Source organism: Lygodium microphyllum, chromosome 4 (assembly GCF_053477565.2).
Source record: "Lygodium microphyllum isolate KBCC chromosome 4, Lygodium_microphyllum_v1.1.10, whole genome shotgun sequence".
In the NCBI taxonomy this organism is placed as follows: Eukaryota; Viridiplantae; Streptophyta; class Polypodiopsida; order Schizaeales; family Lygodiaceae; genus Lygodium; species Lygodium microphyllum.
Window position 1 is genome coordinate 110,726,929 of NC_141138.1, and position 14,992 is coordinate 110,741,920.

Below are 14,992 nucleotides of genomic sequence, written 5' to 3' on the forward strand. Positions count from 1 at the left end.
ATGACACCCAAGGCTGCTGGCTAACCAGGGCAGCCACAAAATAAGCTGACAGAGCTCCTCTGTCTCCTGTCAGACTCTGACAGGAGCTCACAACCAGGAGATGACAGACTGAGACTGATGAAGAGCAGGCTAACACCCCCTCTCAACTCCTGGGAGAGTCTGAAGACCCAAGAACCGCATGTGATGAAGCAAAGAAGCCTGAGGCAAAGGCTTCGTAAAGAGATCAGCTGCATTGGCCGCCGTAGGACAATAGACCACCACCAGCTCCGAATCCACGATCCGCTCTCGAACATAGTGATACTGAACCTCAATGTGCTTTGTGCGAGCATGAAACACCGGGTTCTTGGCCAGAGCAAGAGCACTCTGGTTATCCATGCGCAGCTCCGTAGGTCCGGTCGGGGAAAAGCCAATCTCCGCGAGTAAGCGACGGAGCCAAACTGCCTCCATAGCGGTCGAACATAGGGCCGGATACTCAGCCTCTGTAGAAGAAAGTGCCACAGTAGGCTGCTTCTTGCTGCTCCAAGAGACAGCACCAGATCCAAGGGTGAAAGCATAACCTGTAGTGGATCGTCTCGAATCCACATCACTTGCCCAATCAGAATCACTCCATCCAGAAAGGGTAATCCCTTCTCCATACATGATCCCGAAGGAACGAGTCCCTTGCAAATAGCGAAGAACTCACAAGGCCACCTGCCAGTGATCCTGGGTAGGAGTCTGCATAAAAGAAGACAATAAAGCCACCACAAAAGAGATATCCGGCCGAGTATGAAGCAGCCAGATAAGAGAGCCGACAAGGCACCTGTAACGGGTGGGATCGGGAAGAGGAACTCCAGCTGTCAAAAGCTTGGACTCGGGGTCCATGGGGCATGAGATAGGCCGACACTCAGCCATATCAAACTCCGAAAGAAGCTCGGAGATATACCTGTGCTGCGAGATAAAAATGCCCTGTGCCATCTAATAGATCTCCAGACCTAGAAAGAAGTGAAGGATCCCTAGATCCGTCATGTCAAACTCCTGCTGAAGAATGGACCGTGTATGCTCCACCTGCTGAGTGTCGCTCCCTGTAATGATAAGATCATCCACATACAAGATAAGGAACACCGAAAGAGAATCCACAACCCGTAAGTAGAGGTTGGGATCATAAGCGGAGCGCGCAAAGCCACTCTGTAGAAAGAAGCGGTCAATCTGCGGGTACCAAGCACGAGGAGCCTGCTTTAGGCCATAAAGAGCCTTCCACAGCCTGTAGACATGATCCTCATTTCCCTGCACAAGAAAACCAGGAGGCTGTGAAACATAAATCTCCTCCTCAAGAACGCCATTCAGAAAAGCAGACTTGACGTCCATCTGGTAGACAGGCCAACGGTGGTGAGCAGCAAGAGCCAAAAGAACTCGGATGGTAGACATCCTGGCTGTAGGAGCAAAAGTCTCAAAGTAATCCAACCCTGCACGCTGTGCAAAACCCTTGGCAACAAGCCTAGCCTTATGCTTGTCCAAGGAGCCATCTGCAAGATACTTGGTCTTAAAGACCCATTTCACACCAATCACCTTCCGTTTCGCGGGACGCGGAACAAGCTCCCACGTATGGTTTCGCTCGATGGAATCGAGCTCGCCCTGCATAGCCTGTCTCCAAATATCCTGTGCAAGAGCCTCCTCCACAGTGGAAGGCTCGGAATCCTAAAGAATCTGTGACATAAGAGCATAGTTCACACATAGTGAACTGTCCCGCTGGGCCTGTAAACGGGCTGCTCGACGTGGACCTGAAGAAGAAGCAGGAAAGTGAGTAACACCTGAATCCTGCATGAGCCAGCGATACCATAAAGGAATCCTGAGAGACTCCTGCGGCTGTGAGGGAGACCGGGGGGTCTCCGAAACCTGTAAAGCACCCAAATCGGAGAGGGACTCCCCCTCACCGAGTGAAGGTAGATCCTCCGCATCTGAAGAAGGCTGTATATCCCGTGAAGATCCCGAAGTGGCGGTAGAAGAGCTCGTAGTAGACGAAGGCACATCCACCAAAGGGGAAAGGGAAGCCGAAGGAGAAGGAATAGGGGGGGTGCTAAGGGGCATCCTGGAAGAAAGGGAAGGGAGAGAAGGTGGGGGGGGGGGGGGGGGGGGGGGGGGGGGGTGGTGTCCGTCGATGATGAAGAAACATTTGTAATAGAACCATCAATCGGATCCTCAGAGGCCGAAGTCTCATCAAAGATCACATCCCTGCTCACCTCAATCGTCCGCGTCGTCGGGTCATAGAGCCGATATCCCTTCGTGGTCGTACTATAACCAACGAAGATAAGCTTTCGCGACTTAGAGTCAAACTTCGTCTTCCTCTTCTTCTTGTCCACATGGACAAAAGCATCGCACCCAAAGATGCGAAAATGGGACACGGAAGGCTTCTTCCCAAAGAAGGCCTCATACGGAGTCATGTCCAGTAACGCCGAAGTCGGAGAGCGGTTGCGAATATGCACCGCTGTAGCCACCGCCTCACCCCAAAGGAAATGAGGAAGACTCCTATGCTCCAGCATAGATCGGGCCATTTCAATCATGGTCCGATTCGCACGCTCCACCACACCATTCTCTGATGGTGTGTTCGGATGGGAATACTCCACCCGAATACCATGATCCCTGCAAAACTGAGAGAAAAGGTGAGAAGTAAACTCGCCACCGTGATCAGCTCGAACACCACGAACCTTGGAAGTTGTTTGGGTCTCCACAAACACCTGCCACTCACAGAAACGGGAGTACGCCTCGCTCTTGTACTCCAAGAAATAAGGCCACATATAACGACTAAAGTCGTCCACAATCAGCATCAAATACTTGGCCTTCCCAAGGGAGGCCGTGCCCATAGGTCCGCAAAGGTCGGTATGAACCAACTCAAGCGGAGAAGTAGCCCGCCTAGAAGCAACCTGCGGGTGAGGCTACCGGTGCTGCTTGCCCCTCAAGCAGCTAGGGCACAAAGTGTGAAGAGGAGGGAAATCACGAAGTCCCTCCACCATCTTCCTCCGAGAAGCCCGACGAAGAGAATCGAGGTTCAAATGACCATACCGAGCATGCCAAAGCAGCCCAAGCTCATGGAAAGTCCGCGCAGCCAAGGCTGTGAGCGTATAAAGCCCACCCTCCTGTGTACCTGTCCAAAGAGCATCACTTGTAAAAGCATCCTCCACTGTGACTGCATCCTGTGTAAAAATGACTCGGGTACCTAACTGAGTAAGGCCATGCACAGATAATAGGTTAAAACCCAAATCAGGGACAGAGAACTTTGGCGGAGGAAGACCGCCTGTCAGAAAACATAGGTAAAGTCCCCACGCCTCGAACAAGAACTGTAGAATTGTCACCAATGGTGACTGTACCCCCTCTGGAACGAAGATCCTGAAGCCAATCCTGTCGGAAGGTCATATGTGAAGATGCTCCACTGTCGACGAGCCAAGGCTTCTCCTATGTGGTAGAAGCTAGGGCAGTGTCTTCCTCAACAAAGACATGCACAAGCGCAGATTCTGTTGTGGCTGGGGCCGCCTTCGAGTCCTTCTCCTTAGGCTTCAAATGGGGATACTTCTGCCAACACTTCTCCTCGAGATGAGTGCCCTTCCCACAATGGGGACGCTTGGGCTTCTTCTCCTTCGCATCCTTCTTGTCCTCCTCCTTCTTGTCCTTGGCCTTCTCCTGCTTTTGTTTCTTCTTCTTGCCGCCACCTGTGCCGGCCGTAAATACCTTGGTGGAGCCACTGGCTCCCACCTCTTTGAGTCGCTCGTCATGCTCCAAGACAAGCGGGGAAAGCTCCTCCCATAGGAGTGTCTCACGGGTCCTCGAAGTGATGAGGCTGGTGTAGAAGACATCATAACGGGGTGATGGCAGCTGAGTCAACAAAATCATCGCCATATCCTCAGACGATATCAGACGACCAAGAGAGGCTAGCTCGCCTCGCATATCCTCCATCTTCATGATGTGCTCCTTCATGGAAGAAGAACCATCAAGACTGAGCATCCGCAACTTCTTCTCCAGGGAAATCTTGTGAGCAAATGTCTTGTGCCGATACAAAGACGCAAGCTTTGTCCACACTTCCGCCGCGGTCTGTAACCTGTGAACATGTACAAGAACAGAATCATGGAGACTCATAAAAAGAAAGGAACGGGCTCGAGAGTTGAGCCTATCCCATAAGGCTGCACGGTCCATAGAGGTGCCATCGGACGAATCCACAGGGGGTCGGTCGATGGGCGAAGAAACAAGCTCCCAAAGGTCAAAGGTATCAAGGATGCAAGCCACCTTGCATGACCATAGGGAGTAGTTGGAACCATCCAACTTATCTTCCTTCGAAAAGGAAGGGAGAATCGGCACCTGTATAGAGGGAATCAAGGAAGGCATCCGCACATCTGAAGCAGTCTTCACTGAAGAAACCTTTGCAGTAGATGGGACCCTCTGAGATGCATGGACTGAAGAAGGACGAGTGCGAGGAGGTTCTTCCCGATGTCGAACTTCACGATAATCCCGCCTCCGCTCAGAGGAATGATGAGAGAGAAGCTCATCCTCTGAGTCTTCAAAACCTGAAAATTGGTAAGACATCTTCCAATCTGCAAAATACCAAAGAAAGTTGTGCCGCTGTCGAAATAAGACCAGCAATGTGGTCACCAACCACCGAATGCTGAATACACTGAAATGGACAGAGGTCTCCAGCAGGAAAAGGGCCGCCTGAGGTGGAAGCGACCTACAGAACAGCAAAACGCAGCCTGTAGGGAGGCCGCCCAGCAGCAGGAGAGGCAGCCTGGTGGAAAACGCAGGGTTGCTGCGTCGCTGGATGACGTGGCAGTGTCTGCAGTCAGCATGGGCAGCAAAACGCAGGCTGAACAGCCTTTTGTAGCAGTCGCCTGGCTGTGGTTGATCTGTTGGCAGCAGCAGCAGCAGCAGCAGCAGGGTATCTCACTCCTGAGGGTATGTCCTCCGTGCTCTCAATCAGGCGATGATACCATGTGAGAGTGCGCAACGGAAGAAGAACACGAACACAGAGGAGAGGAGAGAGAAAGTAGAGAATGAAGGAAGAAAGTCTGCACTGACTGAGATGAATGCTGAATACACTGAAATGGACAGAACAGTCCCTGCACGCAGCCCGGAGCGTCAGTGAGGGAACCAGGACAGACTGGAAGCAGTGGTAGCACCAATGCCGGAGACGGAGGCGACGGGAGCAGTGCTGTACCTGCAGAGCATAATGCTGGACTGACTGGGGGGGCTGATATAAATAGCCCCCAGGCCAGCAAACTGGCCGACCAGCCAAACTGGCCGACCTGGCCAGATTTGGCCGACCAGCCAGATCTGGCCGACTTTGGCCAGATCTGGCCAACTGCCCAGAAAATGGGCAGTCTGGACAAAAAACAGCCCAGTTTGGGCTGTATGACACCCAAGGCTGCTGGCTAACCAGGGCAGCCACAAAATAAGCTGACAGAGCTCCTCTGTCTCCTGTCAGACTCTGACAGGAGCTCACAACCAAGAGATGACAGACTGAGACTGATGAAGAGCAGGCTAACAATTTCTTCACCCCTGACACTAGACTTGCCTGAGATGAAGAAGATGGGTCGCCAATCATCCCAAATGTCGTATGTCCTCCATGTTTGGAGAGGTGGACAACCTCACCAACTGGCCCAAATGGTGTAGCAAAGCTGATAGGAGGGGTGTAAGCTTGACTATATGTGATGCACAAGTACTCTTCAAACCCCTCCTCTATCATAAGACTAAAATCTGAAATAGAAGAAAACAAATAAGATAAAGGTGAAGGTGGGTGTTGTCTTCCTCACCAAGTCCATAATGCCTCCTTAGGGCCTCCAATAATGAAGTTGCCTGATAAGACATCATGGGTCCCCAGACAGAGGTGTCTAAGATATTGTGATTCAATTATGAGTCGTTCATGTGCCTCGCACAAAACCAAACCTCCACAATATCCGCTAGATACTCTTTACAAGAGCAACGGCTCTAATACCATGTGAAGAAACTGTTGAGGTTTGCATTGAGGAAACATACAATGTATGACCATGACTAAAACACAAAAACACAAACAGTGGCATGCAAATCTCAAACCCTAAACGCAAAACGTAACACTCAAAACGCAAAAACACAAACACAAACAAAGAGAGAGGAGAAGAACTCTGAAGTAAATGAATCAATGCAATAAAAGAATGTAAGAGTGTTCAAACTGCTGTGTTGGAATTTGCCAATTTTGGGCAGTGCCCATGTATTTCATGTGGTGTGGACACTTTAATAAGTGTTGATTTTGAGTGTGTGTACCTAGCTAGTGTCTTGACATTAAAGTAGTGACACTAGAGACTAAAATAAGTTAGCCTAACTCTAGTTAGTTGGTGGAGGGCTGGTTAGGTTAAACCCTTGACCTAACTTAGGTTGTACTTCACTTTATATTTTCAACTCAGCAAATACACTCTACTCTCTTGCTTTAGCTCACTCACTGTCATTGTCTTGTTTCTCTCCTCTCCATAGCTGGTGCGTTTTCTCACATTTGGTATCAAAGCAGCTCCCGTGCATGTTTCATTCAACCACCGCCAACCTATGCCGCTCTACCCAAGGTCATACTACCACTAGCTTCTACTCGTGCTCTATGCAAGAAAGAGTTTAGTCACTTGAAGACTAGCTACTACCTAGCTTTATTCATTGTTGCCGGCCAGGCAATGCCACCACCACTAAAACCATTAGTTGTTCCTCCTTGCACAACTAGTCAACCAACCACCAAATCCACCACCTGCACCAACTCCACCCGCCAAGAAAGCCAACCCTCCCTACCAAGTCAGCGTGCTATGCTCTCTATATTGGAGTAGCCCCCAATTGCACTGCCTTCAACCCTGCGCACTACACACTGGCCTGGTCTTCCACCCACCGCTAGCCCTTTCCACCTAGAAGAGCAACCTACAATGCTACCACCAATCTTGTAGCTCCTGCACCACCAATGGCGCCTTCCTTGCCAATGCGCTGCCACTTTGCCGAGCCACTCCACCTCTGCTTACAACTCTGCCATCTAAGCCCATCTCCTACACTACTACCCCACTTCCTGCACCAAAATCAGTGCCTAGGGCGCCATCTTACGCTCGCTCTGCCTTCAAGGCTGAATTGAAGCATGCATTTGGTATGTCAAATATAGGCTGCCTACACTACTATTTGGGGATTCAATTCACCCAAAATCAACATGGCATCATCATGTCACAGTCACAATATGTGGACAAGCTGTTATATAGGTCTAACATGCAAGATTGTAAACCTATCTGCACTACCATGGAGCCAGGCTTAAAGCTGTCTATGCATGAAGGTGAAGAGATGTTTAATGTTACAATTTACAATCAACCAATTGGCTATCTTGTTTATCTTTGCAACACGCGCCTTGACATTCAATATGCAGTATCTCAAGTAAGCAAGTATATGCATAGCCCATAGACCAAGCATTGGCAAGCTATTAAGTGGATCTTTAGATATTTGGAAGGTACTCAATCACATTCATAATTATTTCCAGAGGGGAAGACTTGCATTTACACGCTTACAATGATTCACATTGGAATGGTGATGCAGACACTAGGCAATCTACTAGTGGACATTGTTTCTTTCTAGGCCGCTCATGCATTTCATGGCTAAGCAAGAAACAACCTACCGTGGCGACCTCGTCTTGTGAGGTTGAGTATAGGGCAGCCTTCATGGCAACAATGGAATGTGTATGGCTACACAAATTGTTGGCTAATCTACATTTACCATTGGAGGGTCCTACGCCCATTCTTCCTAATAATCAGAGTGCTATTGTAGTAGCATGACATCCTATGTTTCATACTTACACGAAACACATTGAGATGCATTACCATTATGTCAGAGAGAGATGCTATGCAAGAGAGATCTACTTGATGTATAAACCCACGCAAAAAAATATTGCAGACATTTTCACCAAGGCATTACCACACAAGATTTTTGAGGCTTTTCAAAAGTCCTTAAACTCATTACCATTTGGTGATTGATCATCCTTGTATTTAATTACATTGACATTGCAAGGGAGGTGTTAGAATTGGCCAATTAATGACAATGCCCATGTAATTCATGTGGTGTGGGCACTTTAATAAGCGTCAATTTTGTGTGTATGTACCTGGTGTCTCGACATTTAAAGTAGTGACACTAGGGACTAGAGTAAGTTAGCCTAATTCTAGTTAGTTGATGGAAGTATCTTCACTCTATCTTTTCATTTCAGCAAGTACACTCTGCTCTGTTGCTTCAGCTCACTCATTGTCACTGTCTTGTTTCTCTCTCCATCGCTAGTGCATGCTCTCATAGCTTGAGGGTAGAGCGCAAAGTGTCAAAGAGAGACGTCCACCACTAGAGACGGATCCAGAGTGCTGTAATCACCAGTTAGAGATGAGAGAGTACTGAATAATGAAGGGCAGCAGGCTGATCACCAAAACACAAATAGTCGGAGGCTGAAATCTCGTAAACACAATAGTGACCACCAAAGAAGGCTGAAAGCTGATCACCTAAGACAGAGAACTATCAAGCGACAATAAGAGAGGTGTTTACTGATGTACACGCCCTATTGGACAGCAAAAATGCAGGTACTACAGCAATCGCATGGTGGGAGAGATGGCAACAACCTGTCACCTGGCATCAAATGCTGAAAACGCAAGCTGATTAATCATCAAGTGCTATGATGATGCAACAAACATAGACATCCAAACAATAGGGCGATGGCTGGAAACATGCCACCTAGGGCTGGATAGTGATGGGCTGTACAGTAGGTGATGGCTGGACAGCAGATGGTAGGGGGTCAATGGTTGAAATCTCCACGGTAGAGTGAAAAACCTGCACAAAAGGATAGGCAGAATGGTAGGCAACCTATCTATTTATAGATGTGGATGGACCCTCCCAAATTAGAGTTTATACAAAAACTCTCTCAAACCACTCCCTGTTTTAGGGTTTTTTATTAATTAAGCATGTTTTGGGGTTGTTTAAGAGGCTAATTAGCATGTAATGCATTTTTTTGCTCAACACCAAGTGATCCTAAGCACTCATTAGCCCAAAACCGACAATAATTAATTAATTAATGCCAATCCCCTAGTGTCGCCACTTACACTAGTGGCTAATTAAATGTTCTATGCCAAGTTCTAACATTGAGCACCCACCTAGTACTACCTGTCAAGCATAACTTATTACAACTTGCCTTTGGCACCAAGTTCCAACTAACATCTCAGGGTCTTGGGTCCCACATTGTAAAATAATTAACTTGCAACTTGCATGTGCAAGCCACATTTGCACATTTGATGAACTTTTAATCAAATGCTAAGCAAAGCATCAAAGTTTCATGTCCTCATGACAACTCCCATTGTCTTGTGCTCTCACACATAGCATCTCAAGAAATCTAGAACTTAGGAATCTTTCAAACTAGCCATCTGTCTATGGACAGAAGGATAAAGAAAATTTCAGAATAGTACCCATGATTTCAAATAGCCCCTTTCAAAACAAACTAGTCATCCACAATCTCGATCACTAACAATCAACTTGGACATGCCATGATACTTAAATACATGTAGCAAAAATAATTGTGCCGTATGATTAAGCTATATCTTTTTCATCACTGAAATAAAATGGACTAGCTTACTAAATCTTGCAAATGATAATCCATATTCCATCATTCCCCGTAGGGAATCAAAGAAAAATCCATCACAATGCTCTACCAAAGCTTATCAAGAATAGGCAAGGGCTACAATAAACCTAGCACCTTCTATCTCTCATATTAAATTTCTAACATACAATTTATGTATGTATAAACTGCTCAATATCATGTCTCAAAACAAGCCAATAGAAAAAGTACTACACTGCCTTAACTATCATGAGGACATGTATTTTTGAAACCTCACTTAACATGTGGATTAATTTTTAATCACATGATTAAGTAAATGTTGCACATGTGAGGTGCAACTGGGGTTAAAGTAAATTTACAAGCCCGGGACCCAAAGAAATCACAAGATGTCAAAGGCAAAAGTTACTATAAGTTATGCCACACAAGTACTTAGTGGTATCTAGTGCGAGTTATTGGCCTAGGTCATTCATTTGACCATAAGTGTCAATTGGTGACACTAGAGAAGTGGCGTTTAATGGTACCTAACGCCAATCTGATGGTTACAGATGGTGCGGAGACACTCGTGAATGGAAGTTGCCTAACTAATTAAATTAGTATCCAGTCATTATTTTTTAGGGCACCGAAATAATTATTAGATTAATTTTTAGTATTTAAAGACTGAAAATTAATATTTAATTATGAATAATGCTAGAAAAACCATTTGGAAATACTCCCACTTGTCAAAAATGCCCATGCAAGACTGAAAAACGTCTTTAGAGGTTGGAGAGACATTTTTAGTGTATTCAGCTTGCAAGAGAGAGGGAGGAGATGCTGCTGGTCTGATTTGCAACCATTGAAGGACTTTCTGAGGCAGCTAAGGGCAAGAGAAGACCAATCAACAGCAGATGACAGCATCTACAGGCTACTGAGACAGGGCAACACCAGTAAATGACTGATTTTCTTCGGTTCTTTGCATTTCCAAGCTGTTATGGCAAGGCAGCAGCTGCATTTGACTGATTTTCAATCATTCTTCGCGACAAAACTCTGAATTTTCTCTCTCTACAGCTTTCTCTCTCATCTCCCAGCCATTTCACAGCCTTGCTCCGAAGATCCCAGTATTTGGACCCTTGGAAGTTGAGAAATTGCAAATTTCTCTACTGTAGACCCTAATTTACAGTAGAAATTAGGGTTTATCAACAACCTTGGGAAGTGTGCCAAAAATTGGAAGCTCCAAGACTTAGATTCAACAAGGCTGAAGATGAATTTCAACTAAATTCAGGTGGAGGACTAGCCAGCCATTGAATTTGGGGTATTTCCATTGTCTATGAAGTGGGTGAAGACCAATTAAGTGCCCGAATCAAGGGGCAAAATAAATTGAAGACTTGCTGGTCACTTTGGACAGCAAGGGGAGTTTGGACTGTGAAGGGGATTGGGAGAATCCCATTCTAAATCAACTTTTTCTTTAATAAAGCTAAAGAAATACCAAAAGGGACATCAATTTTGGGGCCAATCGGGTGTGCATTGTCCAAGATTACTAGATAAATTTGTATTTTCAGATTTGCATTTATTGTTTGTTGTTGTAATTAGGTTGTAATCAGGGATTTACCACCCATCCACGAAAGGAAGGCTGGTTACATTAACTGCAGTATCTATACCTCTATGCCCTACATAAGGAGGAGCATGATTCTCAATCATCACCTTTGGCCTCAATTGCTTTGAGGCACACAGTCACCAATGCATAATCAAAAAACCATCTCTAAGCACATAATGCTCATGCCTCTGGCCATTGCAAAGCTAATCATATTCATTGGTAAAATCCAAAACAACCACATGCCGATTCTTCATGGCATCCAACTCAGTATGATAAACAAGACTAACAACCAAAATCTAAGGCTTACAAGACAATGTATCGGCCACTACATTCTTTTTCCCATCCATGTGCACAATCTGAAAGTTAAACGTAGATAAAAATTTTGTTCATCTCATATGCTTCTTAGACAACTTCATCTGAGTCAAAAAATAGCACAATATCTAATGGAGAACAAGACTTTTATATGCCACCACTTGGCCATTCTACATTAATATAGCCCCAATGTTGTTTCCACAAGCATTATACTAAACAACGAGTGACACCCTGAGATCAAGCAATACATGCACAGAATCTCGAGTCATCTTTTCCTTTAACTTCTTAAAAGCTGAAATTTCCATTGCCATTAAATGGCAAATCCTTCTTCTACAAAGCATGCAATGGAGATGCAATTTCAAAAACGTTGCACACATACTTCCTATAATAGGAACTTAGGCCCATAAAATTGTGAAACTCATGTACATTTCTCAAATGTGGCCATGAGCATATAGCCTCAGCCTTTGCAAGATCCATGTGTACCCTATCAACTAGCACAATATGCCCAAGAAAGTGAATATCATGCAAAAAGAACCCACTTTTCTAGTCATTAATCGCTAATTACTGCTTATGCAGCTCATTAAATACCATATCCAAGTGCTTTCTATGCTATGCCTCATTCTTTGAAAAGGCAATCATCTCGTCAAAGAATGTTCCAACAAATGTTATAACGCCACCCAAGATGCAACCTGAACACGAGACACGATACAAGCCATATCCATGAATATAAGGGACAAGACATTACGCTCACCTCCCAGCAATACAACCAAACACACTCACCCCTGAGCCTGGGAGATACCAGCACTCCTAGTCACAACCATTGTTTCTCCATGTGTGAATCAAACGTCAAATGCCAACGTATATGAAAGTATGTTTTGAACCCTAGACTTAAATCATATGTGACTCTAATTTGTTAACATATTTTAATGAATTATGAAAAAATTACTAATCTTGCAAACATCTTTCAAACAACTTTTAGGTGAATCATTAAAGATACCATGTGCCAATTTCCAAATTTAAAAGAAACTGAGAGAGGGAGAGGAAGGGGGAGGGGGGGCGAGAGAGAGAGAGAGAGAGAGAGAGGATTCGATAAAGTTGCCTCCCAAATAGACCACATCAAAATATTGAATGAAAGTCAAAGCTTCCAATCTATCTCGTGCACCACTAAAGGGCTCAAACTTCACCACCTTTGCTAGCGCTTTTCGAGTCATGTTATCATAAACTAGCAGCTACAAAAAGGGTGCATTTGTTGTATTTGCATTATAAAAAACACCATATGAAGCATTTTCATGACCAACATTCATTCCTTGAGCCCCATACATACAAAGGGGTGCAGATGCATTACCGTACATGCCACTTTGTGCCCGGAGCATCATGCAAATGCTACCATGCATGGGATATTGCATTCCACTACCATACCTAGATACATTGGACCTTGCATTCCAAGCATTGGTTACTGCATACCATGAGGATTTGTACCATACATCCCCATACACGGTCCTTAACCAACCATAGCACGGAATAATGTACCACCACCAAAGTACCCCACATGCCCCATACTTGCATGCATGCCTTGCTATGGCCTTGTATTTCCATGTCTTGCTCCACTGGCACTAATTGCTTTTACTCATCACCAACTTTAGGAGTATCTTGAGGCTGCGATGGTTGCTCTTTTGGAAGTTTCTTGTTGTCCCAAAGCTTTAGAGGATGACATCTTCTTCTTGCCCTTGTTATCCTTCTTGTCTTAGTTGCAAAGGACCTAGAGAGAGATTTCCCTTACACATTGACCAAACTTTGGCAGATTAAAATCCTCGAGCTAGGATTGACTTCTAGGTGCATCCAGACCTGTTAGTATAGAAAGCAAGATTGGCTCCTAGTTGGAGGTCACATACAGGGACACTTTGGCAGTCTAGTGAAAGGTAGGGAAAAATGATGGTAATCACTCTTTGTAGCTTGGAGAATTTTTTTGTTTGTCTTGATAAGGATCTATCAAGAATAGCGGCACTTCTACCATATAGAGGCAAACAAGGTGACATCTCCCAAAAGGAAAATGCACCCAAACCAACTTAGTGGTAGTTTTGCACAAAAAATATAATTCTTTAAGCCACTTACAGCTATGATACAAATTATTATGTATTACATCTAAGCTTACTATCAGTCAAACAATTGAGCTATGTAGATTTTTTTATAACTTGGATTTTGTAAGACCTTAAAACAATGCATTCTTGAATGTATAATATTGGCCTCTGTGCCCCATGATCTGCATAAAAGATTGATGATTGATGGGAATATGGCAAGAAGATCCTTCAACATGTCCTCTTATAACAAAATCCAACATCTACGTTTGAGTTTTTATTTAGCTGATACTTCTTGTCCTGGACAACACACATACCATCTATGACAAAGAAGAGGTCTAGCATGTCCATCAACACTGACAATTCACAAATAGGCTTCACAGAACACAACAGAGCCAATGTTTACATTGGTGGCATACCCTTGCCAATAATCAGAGAATAGCATTAGCATTCCTCGCACAATTATCTTTGCATATGAAATGAAAGGATTGCAAATCTACAGACATGATGCGTGAAATACCTTTCGGTCCCAATGCATAGAGCACAGAATCAGAACCCTTGACATCTGACAAGCTCCGGCCGGAGAGAAGCTTATCAGTCTTCTGTATTACAGACCATTCGGCGACCTTTGACAGGCCCCCGCTGTCTGGAGGCGGTTTGAATTTACGGTCTTTGTGCGAGGGCTTCGAGACACGGATGTGCTCAGCAAGGACCTCAAGGTTCTTGATGGTCTCCTCAGAGGAAGGGATCCAGAAGGAACCATTGGGAAAGAATGGAAGCCAGGAGGGGACGGCCTTTCGGACTCTGTACTCCAGGAAGGCATCTTCGAGCTTCTTGGCGGCGGACGGCTCGATCTTGCGGCCGAGGAGCTCTTCCCAGAGGCTTCGGGTGTGGCTATGGCGGAGGCGCCAGGGCAGCAGGCAAGGGTGATGGGCCCTTCTTCTTGTGAGGCTGCGGAGAGCTGCCATCATGTGGCCGTATGATGAGATTACTGCAAGGACAGGAAACGATGTGATTTTTACCTGTCAGGGGGACAATCCGGATGAATTCAGACTCCTGCGAAAGATGACGAATTCAAACTCCTGATGAAGATGATGAATGATGAAGGTGAGGATGGCGACTATGGTGCTGGCCTCGACAGACAACAGACGAGCGAGGATACAGACCGGAACCCAGCACGCTGGTGACGTGGCGCTTCAACCATACATATATTTTCGCGGTTATGTACTCGTATCTTCATGAAAAATTGGAAAATTAAATAAATAAAACAAAAAAATGTCTCTTGTAACATGTCAATTTTGAAATATTTCGGGCTGGTTACACACGAAACGACAGATGACAGTGTGTGGACATGCAATTTTTGAAACTAGGCACAGCCATGGGCACAATATTGAAATATTTCAAACTGGTTACACACCAAACGACATATGACAAACCCCGGCCTAGAGT

At 45.4% G+C, this 14,992-nt stretch overlaps 1 protein-coding gene across 1 annotated transcript in view; it reads right to left on the reverse strand.

The window, feature by feature from the left end:
• Positions 1-14,740, reverse strand: part of LOC148037473 (uncharacterized) — a 34,220-nt gene extending 19,480 nt beyond the window's left edge. Inside the window, exon 1 of the mRNA XM_087676433.1 lies at positions 14,064-14,740. Coding sequence (XP_087532559.1) covers positions 14,064-14,514 — 451 coding nt within the window. The 5' untranslated portion in view covers positions 14,515-14,740. The remainder of the gene's footprint in view (positions 1-14,063) is intronic.
• Positions 14,741-14,992: the final 252 nt, after the last annotated feature.